Source organism: Polistes canadensis, unplaced genomic scaffold (assembly GCF_001313835.1).
Source record: "Polistes canadensis isolate GaletaPanama2010 unplaced genomic scaffold, ASM131383v1 scaffold_21, whole genome shotgun sequence".
Classification (NCBI taxonomy): domain Eukaryota; kingdom Metazoa; phylum Arthropoda; class Insecta; order Hymenoptera; family Vespidae; genus Polistes; species Polistes canadensis.
In genome coordinates this window covers 1146966-1166389 of record NW_014569568.1, presented here as the reverse complement: position 1 = coordinate 1166389, position 19424 = coordinate 1146966, and the positions used below count along the sequence as shown (strand labels likewise).

Below are 19424 nucleotides of genomic sequence, written 5' to 3'. Positions count from 1 at the left end.
ATATATATATGTATATATGCAACATAACACGTATATTTGAAATAACTTAAATTAACTATCATATATAATTTTTTTAAATGTGCACATTGGGTATTCTATCTTGTGTGTGTGTTTATATATAGGATTATAAATTCTTTTTAAAATATAACAATTTTGGTTATAAGTGATTAGTATTGATTATATTTTTTGCAATTTAAATAATACAAGTATTAATTGGATGTAGTAAGAAGAATATTGAATATGTAAATTATATTTTTTATTCATGTATAGGAAGAAGAGATAATACTCACAATTCATTTGGTGCAAAAAGGATGAAAATTGATTATAGTAATCAGAACGCACGCGTGAGTTCTGGAAAAGATCCCTTTTCATTTGAAATTGATCCAGCTAGTAAAACAGAAACTACGCAGGCAGTTGCAAAGCCGAAGAAATTTTTTAAGAGTAGAAATGTACCACCGGTAGTAGAAGAATCTCGCCAAGATGTGGCAATATACAAACAAGTACCTGATTCTCAATATGGTAGAGCACGTGCTCAAAAGCAGCCTCAACAGTCCCTGCCAAAACAGCCCTTACCAAAACCAATGCATACTCCTGCAAAGAAAGTATCGGAGATTATAGATAATACTGGCAATGAAATATCAAATAGAGAAGAAGGAAAGCCTCCCATTGTCTTAAGAATATGTAAGGGTACTGCAAGATTAGTATGCGGAGATGTGCAGAATAATCAGGATCCAGAGCCTGAAACTTATAGAATTTCTACACCTCTTACTAGTCCCACTAAAATAGATATTGAACGTAAAAGTAACATAGAACCATCAATCAAAACAGATCTTAAGACAACTCGTTCTCAACAACCTATTGTATCTACAGTATCAATACCATTAGAAAATTCTGATATGCGACGAACGACGCGTAGTCGTGCAAAAAATTTACATCTGGACATAACAGGCTCTTCTGCTGTCACTACAGCGTCAGCTACTTCAAATACACATAGTTCTGGACTCTCCTTAACTCTTAGAAAATCTGTTACAGATTTTTCCAATAACACTCTTATATCCCATTATGATATTGTTAAGACTGATTGTAGTTCAACTTATCCATGTAAACCAACAATAGAACCTTTAATTGGACGAGACCAACCACTGCCAACTACGACTCAAGAGCTTATCGATATTCTTTCGAGTGATGCAGATCCTATGCAAACAAGACCAATGATCTTAAATGTCCCTGAAGTTGAAGATAACTCTGAAATTACTTCGGACGAAGTTCAACATTGTTCTATAGATTTACCTACAAACGAAGTGATACCTGAAACTAATAGACAACTAGAGAAAGAAACAGAAGCAGAAATAGAACAAGAATTAGAACCAGAAGCTGAAACTGAGGCGGAACCAGATCCTGAAGTAGAATTGGAATCATCTGCTCATGTAGCTGATTCTGAAACTGCAGCAGCCAAGACATTAGTTGATCAGGATTGGTTTTCAGGTAGCGATGATAGCGAAGGTGTGAGTGGCAATGTTGAAAATGAAATGCCTTTGCATGTAACAAGTACAGTTTCAGAATCACAAACTTTAAATACTCCTGCAACTAATGTACCATCCAAACCTGTTACTAAAAAAGGTAGTATTTTTAAAAGTCGTTCAACAGGAACAACAAATGGAAATAAAAGACGTGCATTGTATAAACACAAGTGGTGCGATAGTGATAAAGAATCTAGTACAACAGATGCACCTAATATTGGAAATGTTATTCCGACTACTGCTTCAGGATCACACAGTGCCGTTGGATCTGAAGCATACGCGGGAGAATTTGAGCCTTCTCAACTTACAAGAGTTGTGACTTATCCTGAAACTGATGTTGATTTTACAGATGATTCTGAAGCTGTTACGAGTGTTCGTTGTTGCAGAAAAGTTAAAGGTGTAAGTATATATTATATAAATATTTAAAGTCACACACGTTATATCAAGGTAATAAAACTTATTCGTATTAAGATTTATTGATGATGATAAAATATTTTTTTAGTTTTACACTGTAGTAAAGAATGTGAAAAAGGCCCATCAGATTCAAGAAAGTGGAGAATTTCAGGAGTTTAATGATGACGTTGAATATATATTGGATACTTTAAGAGAAAATAATCCAAATGCTACACGTTGCCTTTCAGCTATACGCTTAGCAAGTAAATGCATGGCTCCAGCCTTTCGTATGCATGTACGTGCTCATGGAACTGTTGCCAAATTCTTTAAAGCACTACACGATGCCACTAAAGATCAAGTATGTTTCTTATTTACTATTTTAATATCCTAAAAAATGGATAATTTTTAATATTATTTTGTGTTACGATTAGAGTCTTGGTCTGTGTACAGCGACTGTAATGTTTGTGTTAAGTCAAGACCGTTTAGCGATGGATTTAGATCGAGATTGCTTAGAACTAATGTTAAGTTTATTAGAATCTGATGCCAGTCATAAAGATGCGCTTGACGATTGTGGCCTTAGTAGGGCTGAATTATTAAAAAATAAGGAAAAAGTACGACAGTTGTGTGCTGATATTCAAGCTCAAGGGCATGCTAAACATTTAAATTTGGATAATATTACTGTAAGTAATTTATACGTTACTATTATTAATCTATATCAATTAATTTTAAATAAAAATAAAATATATTAAATTAATTTATCTATGTGTAGGTTGGGCAATTAGCTATGGAGACACTTCTCAGTCTTACATCTAAACGTGCAGGAGAGTGGTTTAAAGAAGAACTCCGAGAATTAGGAGGCTTAGAGCATATTGTAAAAACAATCAGGGAATGTCACCGTCACATTAATGTGCATGATGTTACAAGAGCTCGTTGGACAGAACCATTATTAGATAAATTACGTAAAGTTGACAGATGTTTACGTGTATTAGAAAACGTAAGGACCACCTATTATAAATTATAATGCGAATTATACTAAGTGTTATTTAATCTGATGTATATATTTTATATTATTGATAATGTATATTATATTTATAATTAGGTTACACATATGAATGAAGAGAATCAAGTATATTTGTTGAAATATGGCGATGGTGTATTAGTAAGTACTTTAGCAAGTCTTTATAACCTATGTAGACAAGAGATTCCCATTTATCCGACTACAGATACAAGTGATAAAAGCTCAACTGGTGCTGTTGTCAGAGAGTGTCTTTTTGCTATTATCAAAGTTCTCATAAACCTCACTCATCGATTCAATCGACAATGTAAGCTTATTGAATTTTCTATAATTTTTATTTTCTAGTGTAATGAGATTGGTTTTATTTATTGTTATAATTATATTTACTTTTTTACAGCTTCTGGAAGCAAATTAGTGGGATCTCAAAGTGGTGTAGTTGATTGTAGTTTGTACCTTTTATTACGCGTGCCAGAATCACTACCGGAAGAAAAACGATTTGATATGATGATGTTGGCATTAATTCTTTTAATAAATTTAGTTGAACAATGTGATGATAATAAACAACTTCTTATTGAGTCAAAGGCTCCTCCATCTACAGAAAATATTTTTGATGGTATGTATTTTGTACAAGCACTATGCGAATACATATTATTTAAATATATATGTTTACCGAAAATGTAAAATAATATTTGTTAATAAAATTGTTTTCATAGCTGAAGAAAGTGGTGTAGAGTCTTTGATAGATCTCTTTTATAAACAAGAGGAACTGGCACGAGCTGAAGAACAAAAAACCGATGCAATTTTGGATGGTAAAAAAGATTCAGAGCAAACAGAAACGGTATCAACAACAACAAAATCCCAGGAAGAATTTATCGAAGAAACTGTTACCAAATGTTCGTATATGTATTTCTTAATAGTATATAAAATGTATTTATATAAATTTAATTATTATATTAATTGTTCTCGTTTTTTAGTATTGCAAAAGGCTGGACGTCACATGGAACATACTTTAATAGGTGCATATGTTGTTCTCTTACTTGGATACTTAATAATGGATAACAAGGTAAAAATTGCTTGATTTATACTTCAGTAGAGATATAGTACATTAACAAAAGTAGATTACGGAATAAGATAAGATATTGTCATGTTAAGATACTATGATATCTTTTAGGATTACGAGTCACTGGTACGTAGTAGACTCCCAGATAACAACTTTTCCACAATGGTATCTGTACTTCAAAAGTTTTTCAATTTTATGAATTTAACAGCATCGGTAATTATTTATCCATCATTTCATTTTATATATTATACTTAATAATATCATTTATCACTAATTGTTAAAACATTTTGTTTATTTGTCTATTTTATAACAGAATGAAGTAAGTAGTTGTGGAATAGCAGCTACTGAAAAGGTGATTAAGTTCCTAAAAATGTCGGATGTTAGAACTGAAGAAGAAAGAAATGAACTACCATTACCAGCACTGGAAGACCCCAATATGATGCATGATTTGACTTCTTGATTAATATATTATGCACATATTGACACCATTTTCTGTTTTCCTGGCATACAAAACGAGCCAAAGTTATCTATGTCTGAGAAAGGAATCCCTGTTACTTCATAGATTGGATACCTGTTTCGTATTAATCGTGTGTGTGTGTGTGTGTGTATATATATATATATATATACACGTGTATATACACGCCCTCATACGATGTGTGTGTATATATATATATATATATATATGTGCATACACACAACACATACATACATCAATATATATACAAAAATATATATATTTATTCGTTTACATAATTTATTACTTTATGTTTTATTATTTTTCATGTGACTTGCTTTATATTCATAGAATTTTAGATTTTAAGCATTAGTTGTTACTTAAATATGGAGATAAAAGAATGCAAATCGTAGTAATTGATCTTGTAATTATAAAAACGTACCTCTCTATATGAGTATCGATTGGATATCATTCTGAATTTGCTTATCCTAAATGGATTAAAAAGAATGATGAATAATATTGTGAACATTATCATATATAGAGTGTAGTTTATTTGCTGTATAGTAATAGATGAATTTATCTTTGTACAATCATTTAAAAGTTACATAAATGTGTTTTCAAACTTGTTAAGTAATTGATAATGTTGGGTTTAAAATGACCCTTCAATATTCAAAATAGTGTTACGTAAGCTTATTTTAATATTAAAATTATAATTAACTATAAGCCTTGTAAATGTACATTTATAAATTATAATTGTATCTTACATTCAATGGTTTATCTTATTTTGTTATGTATATCGTTTTACGTTACAATAATTACGATCATCAATGCATTCAGAAAAATCGATGATAATTATAGCAATGTTACATTGAAAGGTACAATGAGTTTACGATTACTTCAAATATCATAACTATTTTAGATTGAACAGCTTCGATTACGATTGTTTATATGTAAAGTATTCAGGCGTAATCGCTCGGCGATATCCGATTAGAGTCGGGAGCGATCGGATCGACTCTGAGCGTTCGGCTCTTGTTCGGCTGATTATCGGTAACGTTCTGCGCAACCGTGTTTCGTACGCGCTTGCGCGTTCAATGTATTGTATTCGCGTTCGCGCTCGCGCCCGCTTTCGCGAGTCGCGGCACGCGATCGGCGCGCACACAACGTCGCGCGACGTTGTCGTGTGTGTCAACCAACGTGTAAGATTGCCTTTCAACTCATCCTATCTTTTATTTTGTTCTTTCCTTCCTTTTTCCCTTCCTCTCCTCTTATTTTTTCTTTGATTTTTCACTTTAACAATTCGTATACGATCCTTTTCATTTGTTCCCCTTGGATCCTATCTACACCCACACCGGAAATTCGCTCTCGCCACGGACGTTCTCTCGCGGCGCTATTCGAAAGTGTTTTTCTTTTTTATTAATTATCTCGTGCCGACGCACACGTGTTTGTGTGCCCAGCCTCAACGACCAACTATCTCTTTCTTTCTTTCTTTCTCTTTCTTACCACTTACATACGTCTTTTTCTTTCTCTATTTTTCTTTTTTCCTTTTTTTCTTTCTCTTTTTTTGCCTTTCTCTCTCGCTCTCTAGACGTACGAGTAAATGTTATCTCTACCTTCGTGAGAGAGAAGGCACTCATGGGTTTCAGTCGCGCTATTGGAATGCACTTAATCCGGTCGAGGCCTCTTACGATGTGACAGGTATTCCACCTGATAACACGATTTCATCTACGGCGTTCCACGTAAGGAGCATCTCTCTCTTTCTCTCTCTCTCTCTCTCTCTATCTATCTCTATCATTCTTTCAATTTTAACAATTACATATGTTTGTCGTATCTTATAATGTTTTTCTTCGATGGTCCCCTAATTTTTTGACGTTTTTATTAGCCGGCCATATGAATCGACCTTCCCCTCGTTGTTTTGACCCACGGTGATAGGACTCGATAGGTGTCGAGTCGTGGGTGCGGATCGGTTCGAATATAACTTAAAAGAAATTTTATCGACCATAGGATTTTTGATATTCTTTTCTTTTGCAAATATTTTCATCAGTTTGTTAAAAGATCGAAGAGTATTAACGTGGATCATCGATTTTATAAATATTTTTCTAGGAATTCTGATCTCTACAAATATTAATAAATTTTGAAATTTTTTAAAGAAAATTCTATCACATCTATAATCTTAATAACGTATAAATATTTTTATTAAAAACAATGCATTTTTTCTTTAATATCTCGAGAAATATTGTTCATCATCTAAGGTGAAAAAGAATAAAAAAGAAGAAAGTATTACTAATGGATATACTCCTTAACTCGTTACATATCATTTTCCTCTTATTTTTTTTTTTTCTTGAATATCATAATGTTTCATAACTTGCAATCTAACGCTAAACGTTTTCTATCATAATGTAAAATCCATTAAAGGATTACGTTCAAATTAAACATTTTGATCTCGTTGAAAGAGAGATGTTTTAACGATATTTTAACGATACATGGAAGTACAACGTTATATTCGAAAGAAAATTGACTTAAATATTTAGACACGATATTTTTTCACGGATTGATCGTCTTTTTTTTCGATCTTGATAGTTGGAGGAGGATCGATCAATATTTTGACACGTCGATAATCCCGTTAATATATTGATACGATATATCATACATAATAACGTTATCACAATTTATCGACTTTTAACAAGTATCTATACTCTTTCTTGATTTTCTATGTGAAAAGTATATATTGACATACATACATATATAATATTTTTGTATTTAACCGATATGAGATAAATATGTCGTATCTTGTATTACGAGAACTGGCTTTAGACTTTCTTATAATTAGATAAAGAGCAAATAGCTTATAACATTAAAACGTTACGTATTTTTGTTCAGTCTCATTTTTAGACTCCATTGATCGATAATTATTTTATCGTGCAGAGAATCAGAAAAAATAACTTTTTGACGAGTTTTACGTAATTTTGATAATTTTATAAATACTCGAATAATTTTAGTACACGTTTAGAAAAGATAAAACGATATCGCTCTTATTTCTAAATACGCAGCAAGTATAACCCGATCCTCCTTTGATTATGATTGTAAGAGAAAAAGAGAGAGAGAAAGAAGGAGAAGGCAAGTTAAACTTGCACGTGGAACGTAGATACCGGACGTAATTCGCTCAAGCGGTTCATCCACCTTAGTGTTTCAGGGTTGATACGCTCATAACGACTAGAATCTACCTGAGAGTCATGCTATTATGGACATCAGCAGCGGTAGTAACGGTAGCGGCACTAGTAGCAGCCACAGCAACGGTGGTCCTGTGACGATTACCGACGTTGGCAACAATAAAAATTGCCAACTAGCTAAACAACAACACGTTAACAACGGACGTTTACAAAGTGTACGGAAGATGAGCACTATGCCTGAAGAAGAGGATGGTTCGGACGACCTCGATCCGGATGTCGTTAAAAGTGCTCAGCAACAGCAGCAGCAGCAACATAATCATAATCGTAATCATAATCGTAATCATAATCATCATCATCAGAATCAGCATAATCACCTTACTCATGGTCATCATCGAGAGTCGCAGCAAGACGTCGATTCAGATTCACCGTGCGAGGAGAGGGGTCGACTCTTGAGTTCCGCTGGCTCTTCCAGGAAGGCCAGGATCAGCCAAGCCGGCAAGATTCTCACTGGATACGATCCCGAACTCAGATTAGGTTCTAGCGGACATAGCGGCAGTACCGACAGTGTCCACGACAAGTCCCAAACAAAGCTTCATCAATCAAGACCGATCATGTAAAATACATCTTCTCTTAACTATTAATGACTACATTTGTTTTCTTCAAAAAAGTATTCCAGATAAATCATCATTAAAGTGATACGAGTCTATCGTTATTTATTTTGGAATTCTGTAAAGTGTATTTGCCTAATGACATAATACAACGTTGATCCAGTAGGAAAGAAGAAGAAGAAGAAGAATGAATATTTTTTGTGCAGACCGAGTGAACAGTCAGGAAGAAGCACTCGTGGGATCGATCATCACGTTGCTCGTCATCATCGTTACCCCAGTATGCGTTCGTTGAAATCAAACGCCACGATGGACGAACACCATCATCATTACCATCAACATCAACCACCAGCTGCCAGCTGGGCTTCGATCGTTTTCTCCGATGCCAACGGCCAGGTTGGTCGTCCATTCACCGATTCCGTCTCCATACGCTCTCTAGCATCGATCGGCATGGGCTCTTCTGATGGGCGGAAGCTCACGATACGTAGAGTTCCCACTTCGCCGTCGGAGCTCCTTAACTTGGTACATCCGCCGCCGTAAGTGAACACATTACCTACGATCCTCTTGCTATCCTAACATCTTCGCGAGATTTTCGATATGAATCAAGATCTATTTTCTTTTCTCCACAAAAGAAAAAATAGAGGAAATCGATAAAGTAATCATTATCGAATGGCCACCAAATTTTTCTCATTTAGTAGTGTTAAAGCCTTATTATTTAAGGACGTTTATTTTATAAATATAAAAAGATAAGTATTTTTCAATAATTCGATAAGCGAAGTTAATCGCTTTCATCTGTGAACGGCTTAGTTAAAACTCCGAGTGATTCTAGGAGTGTAATCTCAACTTTTCTATATAACACAATTGTGCCGGTAATCATGACAGTGTGCATTAAGCATAACAATTATTTATATTATAAAATAAATCATATCATTTATTTTGTAATCTATCGTTAGTCCACCGTCATAACGATTGGCACAATACTATGGGTGCACGTAAGAATCTGATATGCGGCTATATATTTTATTATGCAGTTTTAGAATTTAATTTCCACAAAATAAAAAATAATGTCAACGTGGTTCGATAAAAGCTTTGGAAGAATTTCAGAAAGTTGCGGAGTTAATTTGAATATTGGAAAAAGTGCATAAAGTTCTTTATTTTAACCTGCTGACACCAATCCTCGGTGTTTTTTTTATAATAGCTTATGCCAAATAATATTTGAATTTGAATGTGTTTTAACACAAAAATAAGATCCTCATAATGCATGTCGTTTATTGCTCTTAACACGTGATATTTGTCCAGTTGAATGTTTCAAAATATCGAATGTAAAACTTTCTTTGTTATTTAAAAATTCACTTGTAATATTTCATTAACAATTTTCTCATTGTCAGATAAAATACGGAATCGAGATTCGTATGAAAATTGAAGCACGTCATATTCGAGATCGCTAAATAACCTATCTTGATTGCATGTGTGTGTGTGTGGTTCATTGTCCATGAAAAATACGTCCCTATCATAAAGATGTCACATTCTTTTACTGTTTTTTCTTCTTCTTTTCAACGGAGCATCAACCTGCTGTCATGCTTACGAAAGCATCGAGTTAAACGCCATCGTTGGTGTTTTTAATTTAGTGCATACGTCGATTTAAGTATAAATGATTATCTATTCTAAATAAATATTACGTTTCTTCCGAAGAGTCATATATAAATAATATTTTTAAAATAATTCTTTGGGAGTGCCTACGCGCAAAATAATTTTATATCAATTTTGTTACTATAGTGACAAAAAGATGATCTTGAGCGATATCCAATTATGCAACTTATGTATCGATTAAAATGTATGATTTATCTTCGAAGATAAGATGTAAAAATCAAAAGAAAATACGATAACACCAATTTATCGTACAAATATAAAAGAGGAGTAAAAAGGGAAAAAATAAGGGGAACGAGGAGAAGTGCGAATGTCACGAGAATTTTCGCGGCCACTCGTTAACGCGTCGAATAAATATTAGTGAGGGCAGGTTGGCATTAAAATAAGATCACTTCTTGATATTCGTATGTCAGTTTAAAATTGGAATTTCTAGGCAACGTGTGTGCTTAGCACGATTCCGTACTCGTACATCTTCGACACGACATTATACGATTCTCTTTGAAAGTTTTCTGTAGTACTTCGTTAGTTACTTCTTCTTACGCGTGTTTACCTAAGAATTATGATTTAAACTTCGAATGTATTTACATATGCACATATACATATTAACTTTCATATTTGTCACGTTGTTACGCTGAGAGAAAATAGCAGTTAAAGTAAACAATATAGCGATTAATGAATGTTTATTGCATTCGCCAAGGAAGAGAAACGCAATAAACGTCGCGTTACGTTTATTACGAGATAAAAGAGTGGAGAGAACGATTGAAAGAAAAAGACAGAGAAAAATCTTCTTCTCTTTTTTGAGATAATTACAAATCAAACTCACAAAAAACTCTGTTGTGTGCTTATCTTACAATTAATGTTAATTAGAAATTCAGCGAGGACGAAAAAGAGAAAGAAAGATAGAGAAAGATAGATAGATGAGGTGTCATTCTGAACTACTAGTGAAGCGTGGTCTCGTCATCCAGGGACTGCAATTCCGCCGTATTGTCCCAGAGACGTAAGTGGATAATAGGTGTACAATGTAAGCCCCGTACTTTTGTTGTAAGTAGGTGTACATTGTTGGTAGCTGTCCTGCTTCTTTCATTGTAAATGATGGTACGCTATTTAAAGCGGTGTCATGTTTTTCCTTTTCAAATTCTTTTTACTTATGTTCACGACTTTTGCTGTCTATTTTTTTTTCTTCTTTTTCTTAAACAAGAAATATCCACAGAACTTCCTACGTTCGCTCGCGTAGGCCATAGATATTGAAAGAATTTTCAATTCTTCGTTGTAAGATTGATGAGTTGCTTGTTAGAACGTATATACTTACTTAACACTTATGGAATATTTTTACGTTTCATATCGATAATACATGATTAATTAATGTACTTACTTATGTTATCATATGCACGTTCACGTATGAGATGCATGCTCATCATCCCACGATAAGTATAAATTGTCGATTATAAAACATATGTGCTCGAGATAGTGTGTATGTATACTCAAGTGTGCTACATGTGGATGTATAGATTCATTAATGTTATATACATTTAAAACAGTTTCTCTTGAAGTGTCGAGTGTATATGATCATCGTACGAGTCCTCGTTCATCATTTAAGCTCTAACATTCCGCGCCTGTTCGCGCTTACAATCAGTATTATAAATAATAATCATTCGAAAGAGGGCTTGTAAAAAAAGGAACAAAAAAACTCTGACGAATTTTTGTTCACACTTATTGTTAGATACTCCGATCTAGGTATATCGAGTGACAAGGTCATAGGACGGAACGCGTTTCTCTACTTAATTGATCCTACTCGATCTACTTACCCTTTAACAAGGCTTTCCTCTTCATACGAGAAATTCCTCGAAAGTAAGAGGGAGGGAGGTAGACAAACAAACTCGTTTATGCCGCGAATTTTTTGACCTGCGAAATGTTGAAATCTTTCGTTCCTTTGCACAAAACTGTCCTTCATTTTTCTTTAATGATTTGCGTCATTCTATATAGAAATCATTATTTTTCAATTAATTTAAAGAAGATTTAATTTCAATTTGTACGCAGGATATATGTAATGCGAGCTATGGATCATATGCAAGCTAATTATAATTCGAGCATTGTGATATGTTAATTTTCTTTGAATAGTAATATTGCATTCCTAATTCTAGGATTATTGTAAACATGAAAAGAGTTTTTGAATACAAAAGAAATCGAAGGAACGATTGTTACTCGCGTGTCGCATGTTAATCCGGGACGTATTTAATGACATTTGCGTGGCTTGCAACCTGATATTCTCACGCGAATCAATTTTATTCTTACACGGTACACCTACTTACTAATGATAATAGAACATTGTAACGCTGAATCAATTAAAGCTCGCTAGTGAGAACAAGAATAAATAAATGAATGAATGATGAACGAATGAACAAGTAAATGCAATAGTTCATTTTTTTTATCGCGTTACAATGAACATCGAGAAAGAAACAGAGAGCCAAACAATTACCTTGTCCTGGATTTGAAACTTACGATTAAATGGCTACGCTGCAATGACATTATTAGTCAAGAAAATATTGATCACGTGTAATATTATGGGAGAGACCTTCTTTTTCTAGAATAATGAAAAGCACATGTCGATATATTACATATAATTCTACATACTCTGCATTTACTTGAGATCCTATTTATTGTCAACGTTGACTCGAAACTGTCACGTTCGTTTGTTCAGCTCCATCGAAGATGATCTATCCACTTGTACAAGTTACGACGATGGCGATGGCGACGATCCTGGAGATTATCGACAACCCAGAAGACCACATTGGGCTAATAAAGTTCAATTCGTCCTTGCTTGTATCGGATACTCGGTTGGCCTAGGAAATGTTTGGAGGTTTCCTTATTTGTGCTACAAAAGTGGTGGTGGTGAGTATATATTATAATATTTTCTAAATAAATATATATTATTTGCATATTACTATACTATAATATTATATAATTAAAATATATATTTTAAATATGTATTATGTATAGTTACTTTTTATTTATTATGTTTTATTATTCTTTTACTACATTTTATTATTATACTATAGTACGGGGTAATATATATTGTATAGTATAGTCAAATAAAAGAAAATGAACACAAATAAACTAAAAGTAAATAAATAGAATACACACGCGCACATTAAACCCAAATATTGTACTTATCTCGTGTGAAAACCTTTTAGTAGATTATCGTTACGTCATTTGAAAGATCCAAAAACAGATTCGCCTACGTCAAATAAACTCTCCTTGTGTCGTCACGTATCTTTCGTGCGTGATTAGAGTCACGGCGATAAGAGAAAGATGCGTTTATTTATTTGTCGCATCATCAATTGTGCTAAATACGTCACTTGAACACCTGAGATCTCTTCAAAGCATCGTAAGTTTTACGTATTTCTTAGAATCATTATCCTCTTTGTTTTTGATTTGAATTTGTTTTATCTACTTTTCAAAGATAACAAATCTAAAGAACATAAAACGCTACCAAAGGGATTACGAGATACGTACGTTGAGAGATTAGGATTGCAAAAAAATTGTGTCAAAGTAAACGGATGTGTGTGAGATGAGAATCGAGTATAATTTTCTAACCTGATGAAAAAATGATCATTCTTTTTATTCCTTATCTATTCAAGGTGAAGATTACGTCTTAACGCGAGTATAGGTAGTAATATTTGAAAGTAATATTTTATTTTGGAGTTTTTTCGTAAGTCAATCGTTGCTTGCTGAAAATATGAATGAATCCAACCAACTTCGCAGATTGTACTTTTTATTCATTATCTCTTGAGCATTCCACGGTTCCGGGTAATTAAACGGAGTTCCATTCCAGGTTCATGAGTAACGCAAAATTATATCTGTAGTGAATACAAAGTATTATTACAAAATCTAATCGTATATATATATATATGCACATATATGCACAATGTTACGTCAACGAGAGTTAAAAAGCTGTTATGAAGGCAGTATTATTTGAACAGAGTGGGGAGGAGGTATGTACATACATAGAATGTGTTTTGCGTGTTTATCATAGAACATGTTTTAAGTGAGACTTATGTTAGATGAAAATTCGAGGCCAGGGAATTTGAAACAAACTTGTTGTCATATATATTTGCGACACATTTGTACAAATATATATATAGATACTTTGAAATACCCTTAAAGTAACCGTGCACTTAGGTGTATCTTGTTGCGGATAATCTTCTTCAGTCTGAAAGAGCACTCGGCCTCCGGACGCAGTGGCGCAATTCGTTCTCTCGGAACTTGATACATGACCTTGCTAGAACTCGGTTACACCGGAGGAGCGTACCACCGTAAATGATTTCAATGACACCGGTGGAAAATAATCGGACCTAGAGTATAATTTCGTTCGAGTCTCTCATCATACGTTCGAATTGAGAGAGACGTGCAACCGGAAAATGAGATCGGATGCCGCGGACTGATTTGCATCGTAGAGGAACAATAACTATGCTCTCTCTCTCTCTCTCTATCTCTCTCTCTTTCTCTCTCTTTGTCTGTCTTTCAAGCTCTCGGATATCACGTTTAAAAAGGAATTAATCCAACATACAAGATTCGGTCTTGCAAATCTACGTGAAACGTTTACATGATCTAAACTCTTACGTTTATAATTAGCATCCTTCACTTGTGTTTATGAGCTCTTTGACGAGTCATTTTCATTTCTCACGTTTATCTCATTGAAAGATCAGGATCAGAACATTTGGAATGATTGTAGAAAAAAAAAAAATGTTAGACAATGATTTATTTCTAAAGTATTGCACTTATTTCTTTGAATCGCGAATTAAATTCATCATGAAAAATGTATTTTCCACGAGATAACACTTTGAACGTGCATCTCTTCGTGATAAGGTTCGTTTACCACGGATAAATTTGTATGATTCTTCGAAAAAGGAATTCTCAAACGAATGAACGAACGATAATAATGAATAATGAATAATTAATATAAAATCGTTCAAATATTAATTTAATATTCTTACGAGGCACGTGTTAAATCCGACTTGTTTACAATAGGACAACCGAGCTGTAACTGTTTTGGAGAAAAAAGTAAACCTACATATAGAAATAGAAAAAACAGTTAAATCATTCCTTTTCGTTTGAATTATTTATTTAGTTTGGCATAAATATTTATTTATATCTTTATTAAAAGAATTGATTTGCTTGACGGGCCGCCGATTGGACAGTGCTGCTCTAGACTCTTCTTTCCTGAATTAAATTGTAATCCGTAACAGTGATCATCGTTTATTACGAATAAAGAGTTATATCCAGTGACCTTGAAACTACCCACAATGCGACGATTAACGTAGAGTAGCATTAAGTACGAGTTGCTTTAACGAAGCTTTTAATAAATCCATCGTACAGATTTAATACCAGTTACCTGATTAATCTGATTCTTAAGTTGACCAATAGAAAATCTTTTAACGTTTGCTATAATAGATGTTATTTAAATTGGTTAAATTAAAAATGAAATGCAACCGACGTTGAATCTTGTTAAGTTTTTCATAAATTAATTAAATACGATAAATAGAAAATTGAATGTTTCATTAATTGTGAATAAAATTCATTTTACAGGGGTATTTCTGGTACCTTACTTCCTAATACTCGTAGTTTGCGGAGTACCTTTATTGTACATGGAATTAAGCATAGGACAATTTACAAGACGAGGGCCAATCGGTGCCCTTGGTCAAATATGTCCGCTTCTCAAAGGTAGGTTTGATAAATATAATAACAAATAATTATAAAATACAATTGTGTATTGTAATCGTTAAAAGGAATTTAGAACGATTACGAAAAACTTGACGTTTGATCTCAACGAAGTTAAATTCGTTAAAACGTGGACAAAGAATGAGTGTAAAAGCTGTCACATTAATTTGACCCAGCTAATTAACGATATTAAACTCGATCGAGGCTTGGTAACTTACTTTACTTATCTAACAATAAGAATATTTTCACATATTTGTTGTTTTTTTTCTTTTGTTTAATTTCTATAGGAGCTGGACTGTCATCAGTGGTGATATCTTTTCTAATGTCGACCTATCACAACGTGATCATAGCATACGCGATATATTATTTTTTCGCTGCATTCAGAGCTCATCAGCCATGGTCAGATTGTAATAATTCGTGGAACACAGCAGCTTGTTGGTTACCAGCCAATGGTATCGTCGATAATCGAACTAGGCTCAATGCATCAAAGACACCTTCCGAAGATTTTTTCGAGTAATTTCCGAGCAAACGCGCGTAAATCTTTCATTAAAATGCTTTCGCTTTCTTTTTCTCTCTTGAGACAACGAATAAACATTTCTTCTTCTTTTTTTTTTTTTTCTTTTTCTAATTTGCAGTAACAAAGTCCTTCAAATAAGTAATGGCATTGAGGAACCTGGAGTACTGAGATGGGAACTGGTAGCTTGTCTGATAACAGCCTGGATCATGGTATACTTCTCGATTTGGAAATCAATCAAATCATCTGCACAAGTAAGGTACCTCACGGCAACACTACCTTTTCTTCTAATTGTCGTCTTCCTTACACGCTCCCTCACCCTTGAAGGTGCCGATAAGGGCCTCCAATTTTTCTTCCATCCACGCTGGGAGTTACTTGGCGACGCGAAGGTATGGCCAAAAATAATGGGATCTATCATAGAAAAATATGTTCTTACAATTATTTTGATTTATACAAAGAAAATAATGAAGAATTTGTTCTTAATTACCGATTTCGAAAATTTGATTTTTCATGTTATGAAATAATCATTTCACTGAAACGTTAAATGGTTCATGGTCGTTCTCGTAATTTGAAGGTATGGGTCAATGCCGCAGCACAAATATTCAACTCTGTGGGTATCGCCTTCGGTTCAATGATCTGCTTTGCAAGTTACAACAAATTTCATAATACCATTTTGGTGGACACTGTAGCAGTTTCACTGATAAATGCTTGTAGCAGTTTACTCGTTGGGATTTTCTCGTTCGCAACGATCGGAAACATTGCGCGAGAACAAAACATGTCTGTCGAAGCAGTCCTCAGTGATGGTAAGTCTCGAAATTGACGAATTATCAATTACGTTATACAAATTCTTCTTGTGGTCGAAGAAAATGAATCAGGTTTGAGATTCAAAGGAGACGACGTAGATATTTTGTTTAGTTCTTTTTCATACCTCCTTGAATACAATCGTTAGATTAACGTCAGTCTCCTAACATTTTATAGATAAATCATAATTTCCGTTCAAGGACCTGGCCTAGTATTCGTCATCTATCCGCAAGCTCTAGCCAAGATGCCAGCGTCTCAATTGTGGGCCGTATTATTTTTTTTTATGATGGTCTGCCTTTCGTTGAACAGTCAGGTACAATTCAAATTCTACCATTTTTCTCAACATTGTGATACCTAATTACGAAGAAATTTGATCATTTCTTTATTATCTATAGTTTGCTATAGTCGAAGTCGTGGTGACGTCGATTCAAGACGGATTTCCAAATTGGGTTAAACGTCGTCTACTCTGCCACGAGATGTTGGTACTTGTGATATGCGTAGTCTCTTTCCTCTTTGGATTGCCCAACATCACGCAGGTAATTATCGATGTCACACAGCGTCAATCCTCTTGTTTGTATAATATAATCAAATGAATCATCTAATCCGTTGCATGCTTTTCATTTCAGGGTGGGATTTATTTCTTCCAACTGATAGATCATTATGCCGCGTCTCTCTCGATAATGTTCTTAGCTTTCTTCGAAGTCATTGCCATATCCTGGTGTTATGGTGTTCGAAGATTATGTAATAATGTCAAGGAAATGACTGGGAGATTGCCTTCTATGTATTTTCGGTTTTGTTGGCTCGTAGCGGCGCCACTTCTCATACTGGTAAGTAAACATTCGATCAGATTTATCATCATTTTTCCTTTTCATTCAATTTGATTGATTGATCATTTGTTCCTGTTTATATTTCAGGCTGTTTGGGTCTTCAGTTTGATCGATTACGAACCACCTACTTATCGAAACGGTGAATACGAATATCCCTGGTGGGCAGAAGCTATCGGCTGGGGTATAGCATCACTTTCTTTGATTTGCATACCAGCCTTTGCTATCTATGTGTTTGTCAAATCCGAAGGCAATACTTTCTCCGAGGTATAATAAAACGTCTTTCCTTATACACAGCTACTCTCAAAATTCTTCGAATTGTTAGATAAACGAAACCACGCACGCATTTATTTTCCTTCGATCTCACATTTATTTTTAGAAACTGAAGAACTCTATTAAGCCACACTTTGAAGCATGCAAACTTTGCGGACAGGAATATTGTACGGAACCCATGCACAATCTCGAGGAAGAAACCGCGAAGGATCTCTCTCCTCAACAGGATATGATTAATCCAATTCAACTAAACGCGAATTATCTTATCTCAAAGCCACAATCATGATGTTCTGTAAATGTATTTTTTTTTAAATCAATCTCATGAATCATCAAATCGACCATAATCGTTGTATGTATATATATATATATATATATATATATATACACATGTATATCACTGAATGATGATGCATGAATATTTTCGAGAAATTTTTATCGATCACACGCGTTTTTATATTCTTATCTAAATGAATGCATGGTTCGAAAGTGAACTATTGAAATCTTAGATCATCTATCATTCATTTCTATTCTCGTTTCATCTTTCAAGTCGGAGATGTATAAAATTGATTTTTTAAATAAGTAGACGTAAGCGGAATAAATAAGAAAAGAAAAATCGGTAAATTAATATAGAATGCAAATTATTAAAAGATTACTTTTTGCAACCTTGATGACTTGCTTCAAACAAAACTCGTTTCATTAGGAATAAAAATAAATAATACTTAATAAGATATTTTTGACATAGCAATTATCAGCGATGTTACGACGTAAAACAAAAGAAAAAGAAAAAAAAATAAATCATGTAAAATAGTGATATTGTACGCGAACGTAGCTGTAAACAGAGAAGAACGTAATACAGCTTTTAATTAATGTACACATTCCTTTTCTGTAAAATATAGTATATAGATCATGTAAAAATAAAATTCATCATGGTACCAATAAGATGGTCTAGTTCAGTACAAAGACACAATTTTTAAGGAAATCGTCTATAAAGAAAAAAATGGTTATAGTATACTTAAGTACCATGCAATGTAGAAATGTCATTAATAAATAAATCTTTAATTAATTATTATCGAATATGATTGACGTTTTTGTTTAAATGAAGAATACATAGGCAAAGAAAGGAATGTTCAAAATAATCATAATCACTCATCAACGTAATAAATGTAATATCTCAATAGCAGAAGGTTCAATGTGTCCCATAAACGAATAATGTAGATTTAAAGAAATAAAATTGTTAATTATGCAACTTTGTTATTTCTGCGAAATTCCTTGTTTTATCCCAATACCCGTAAAATCTGAAACCTTACAATTCGAATCTCTCACGTTCCTAAACGCGAGCAGAATACTCTTCATTATTGTCAAGGTTGAGTTCATCGAAGCCGTACATCAAAATTGTCTTTGTTTTCAGCTATCAACTACTGGATCGTACAGTA

At 33.7% G+C, this 19424-nt stretch overlaps 2 protein-coding genes across 8 annotated transcripts in view; both read left to right on the top strand.

Moving 5' to 3' along the window:
* LOC106793980 (protein wings apart-like) overlaps positions 1–4645 on the top strand; it is a 5743-nt gene extending 1098 nt beyond the window's left edge. For both annotated transcript variants that reach the window (XM_014761326.1, XM_014761325.1), the window contains 10 exons: positions 271–1919; positions 2023–2271; positions 2345–2593; positions 2683–2907; positions 3013–3235; positions 3326–3541; positions 3642–3821; positions 3903–3991; positions 4100–4201; positions 4302–4645. In XM_014761326.1, coding sequence (XP_014616812.1) covers positions 271–1919; positions 2023–2271; positions 2345–2593; positions 2683–2907; positions 3013–3235; positions 3326–3541; positions 3642–3821; positions 3903–3991; positions 4100–4201; positions 4302–4448 — 3329 coding nt within the window. In that variant the 3' untranslated portion in view covers positions 4449–4645. The remainder of the gene's footprint in view (positions 1–270; positions 1920–2022; positions 2272–2344; positions 2594–2682; positions 2908–3012; positions 3236–3325; positions 3542–3641; positions 3822–3902; positions 3992–4099; positions 4202–4301) is intronic.
* Positions 4646–5552: 907 nt separating this feature from the next.
* Positions 5553–19234, top strand: LOC106793979 (sodium- and chloride-dependent GABA transporter ine). Of its 6 annotated transcripts, XM_014761319.1 has the most exons (14): positions 5553–5638; positions 6028–6137; positions 7625–8222; positions 8424–8750; positions 12560–12750; positions 15448–15582; positions 15867–16092; positions 16215–16482; positions 16668–16896; positions 17095–17207; positions 17290–17430; positions 17521–17721; positions 17809–17985; positions 18098–19234. In XM_014761319.1, the coding sequence occupies exons 3-14, from the start codon at positions 7681–7683 to the stop codon at positions 18275–18277; spliced, it is 2730 nt and encodes a 909-aa protein (XP_014616805.1). In that variant the 5' UTR covers positions 5553–5638; positions 6028–6137; positions 7625–7680; the 3' UTR covers positions 18278–19234. The 6 variants fall into 6 exon arrangements, with proteins under 6 accessions (XP_014616805.1, XP_014616807.1, XP_014616804.1 ...); XM_014761321.1 differs by having other exon boundaries at positions 5555–6137; positions 7633–8222; XM_014761318.1 differs by having other exon boundaries at positions 5555–6137.
* The last annotated feature ends 190 nt before the right edge of the window (positions 19235–19424 follow it).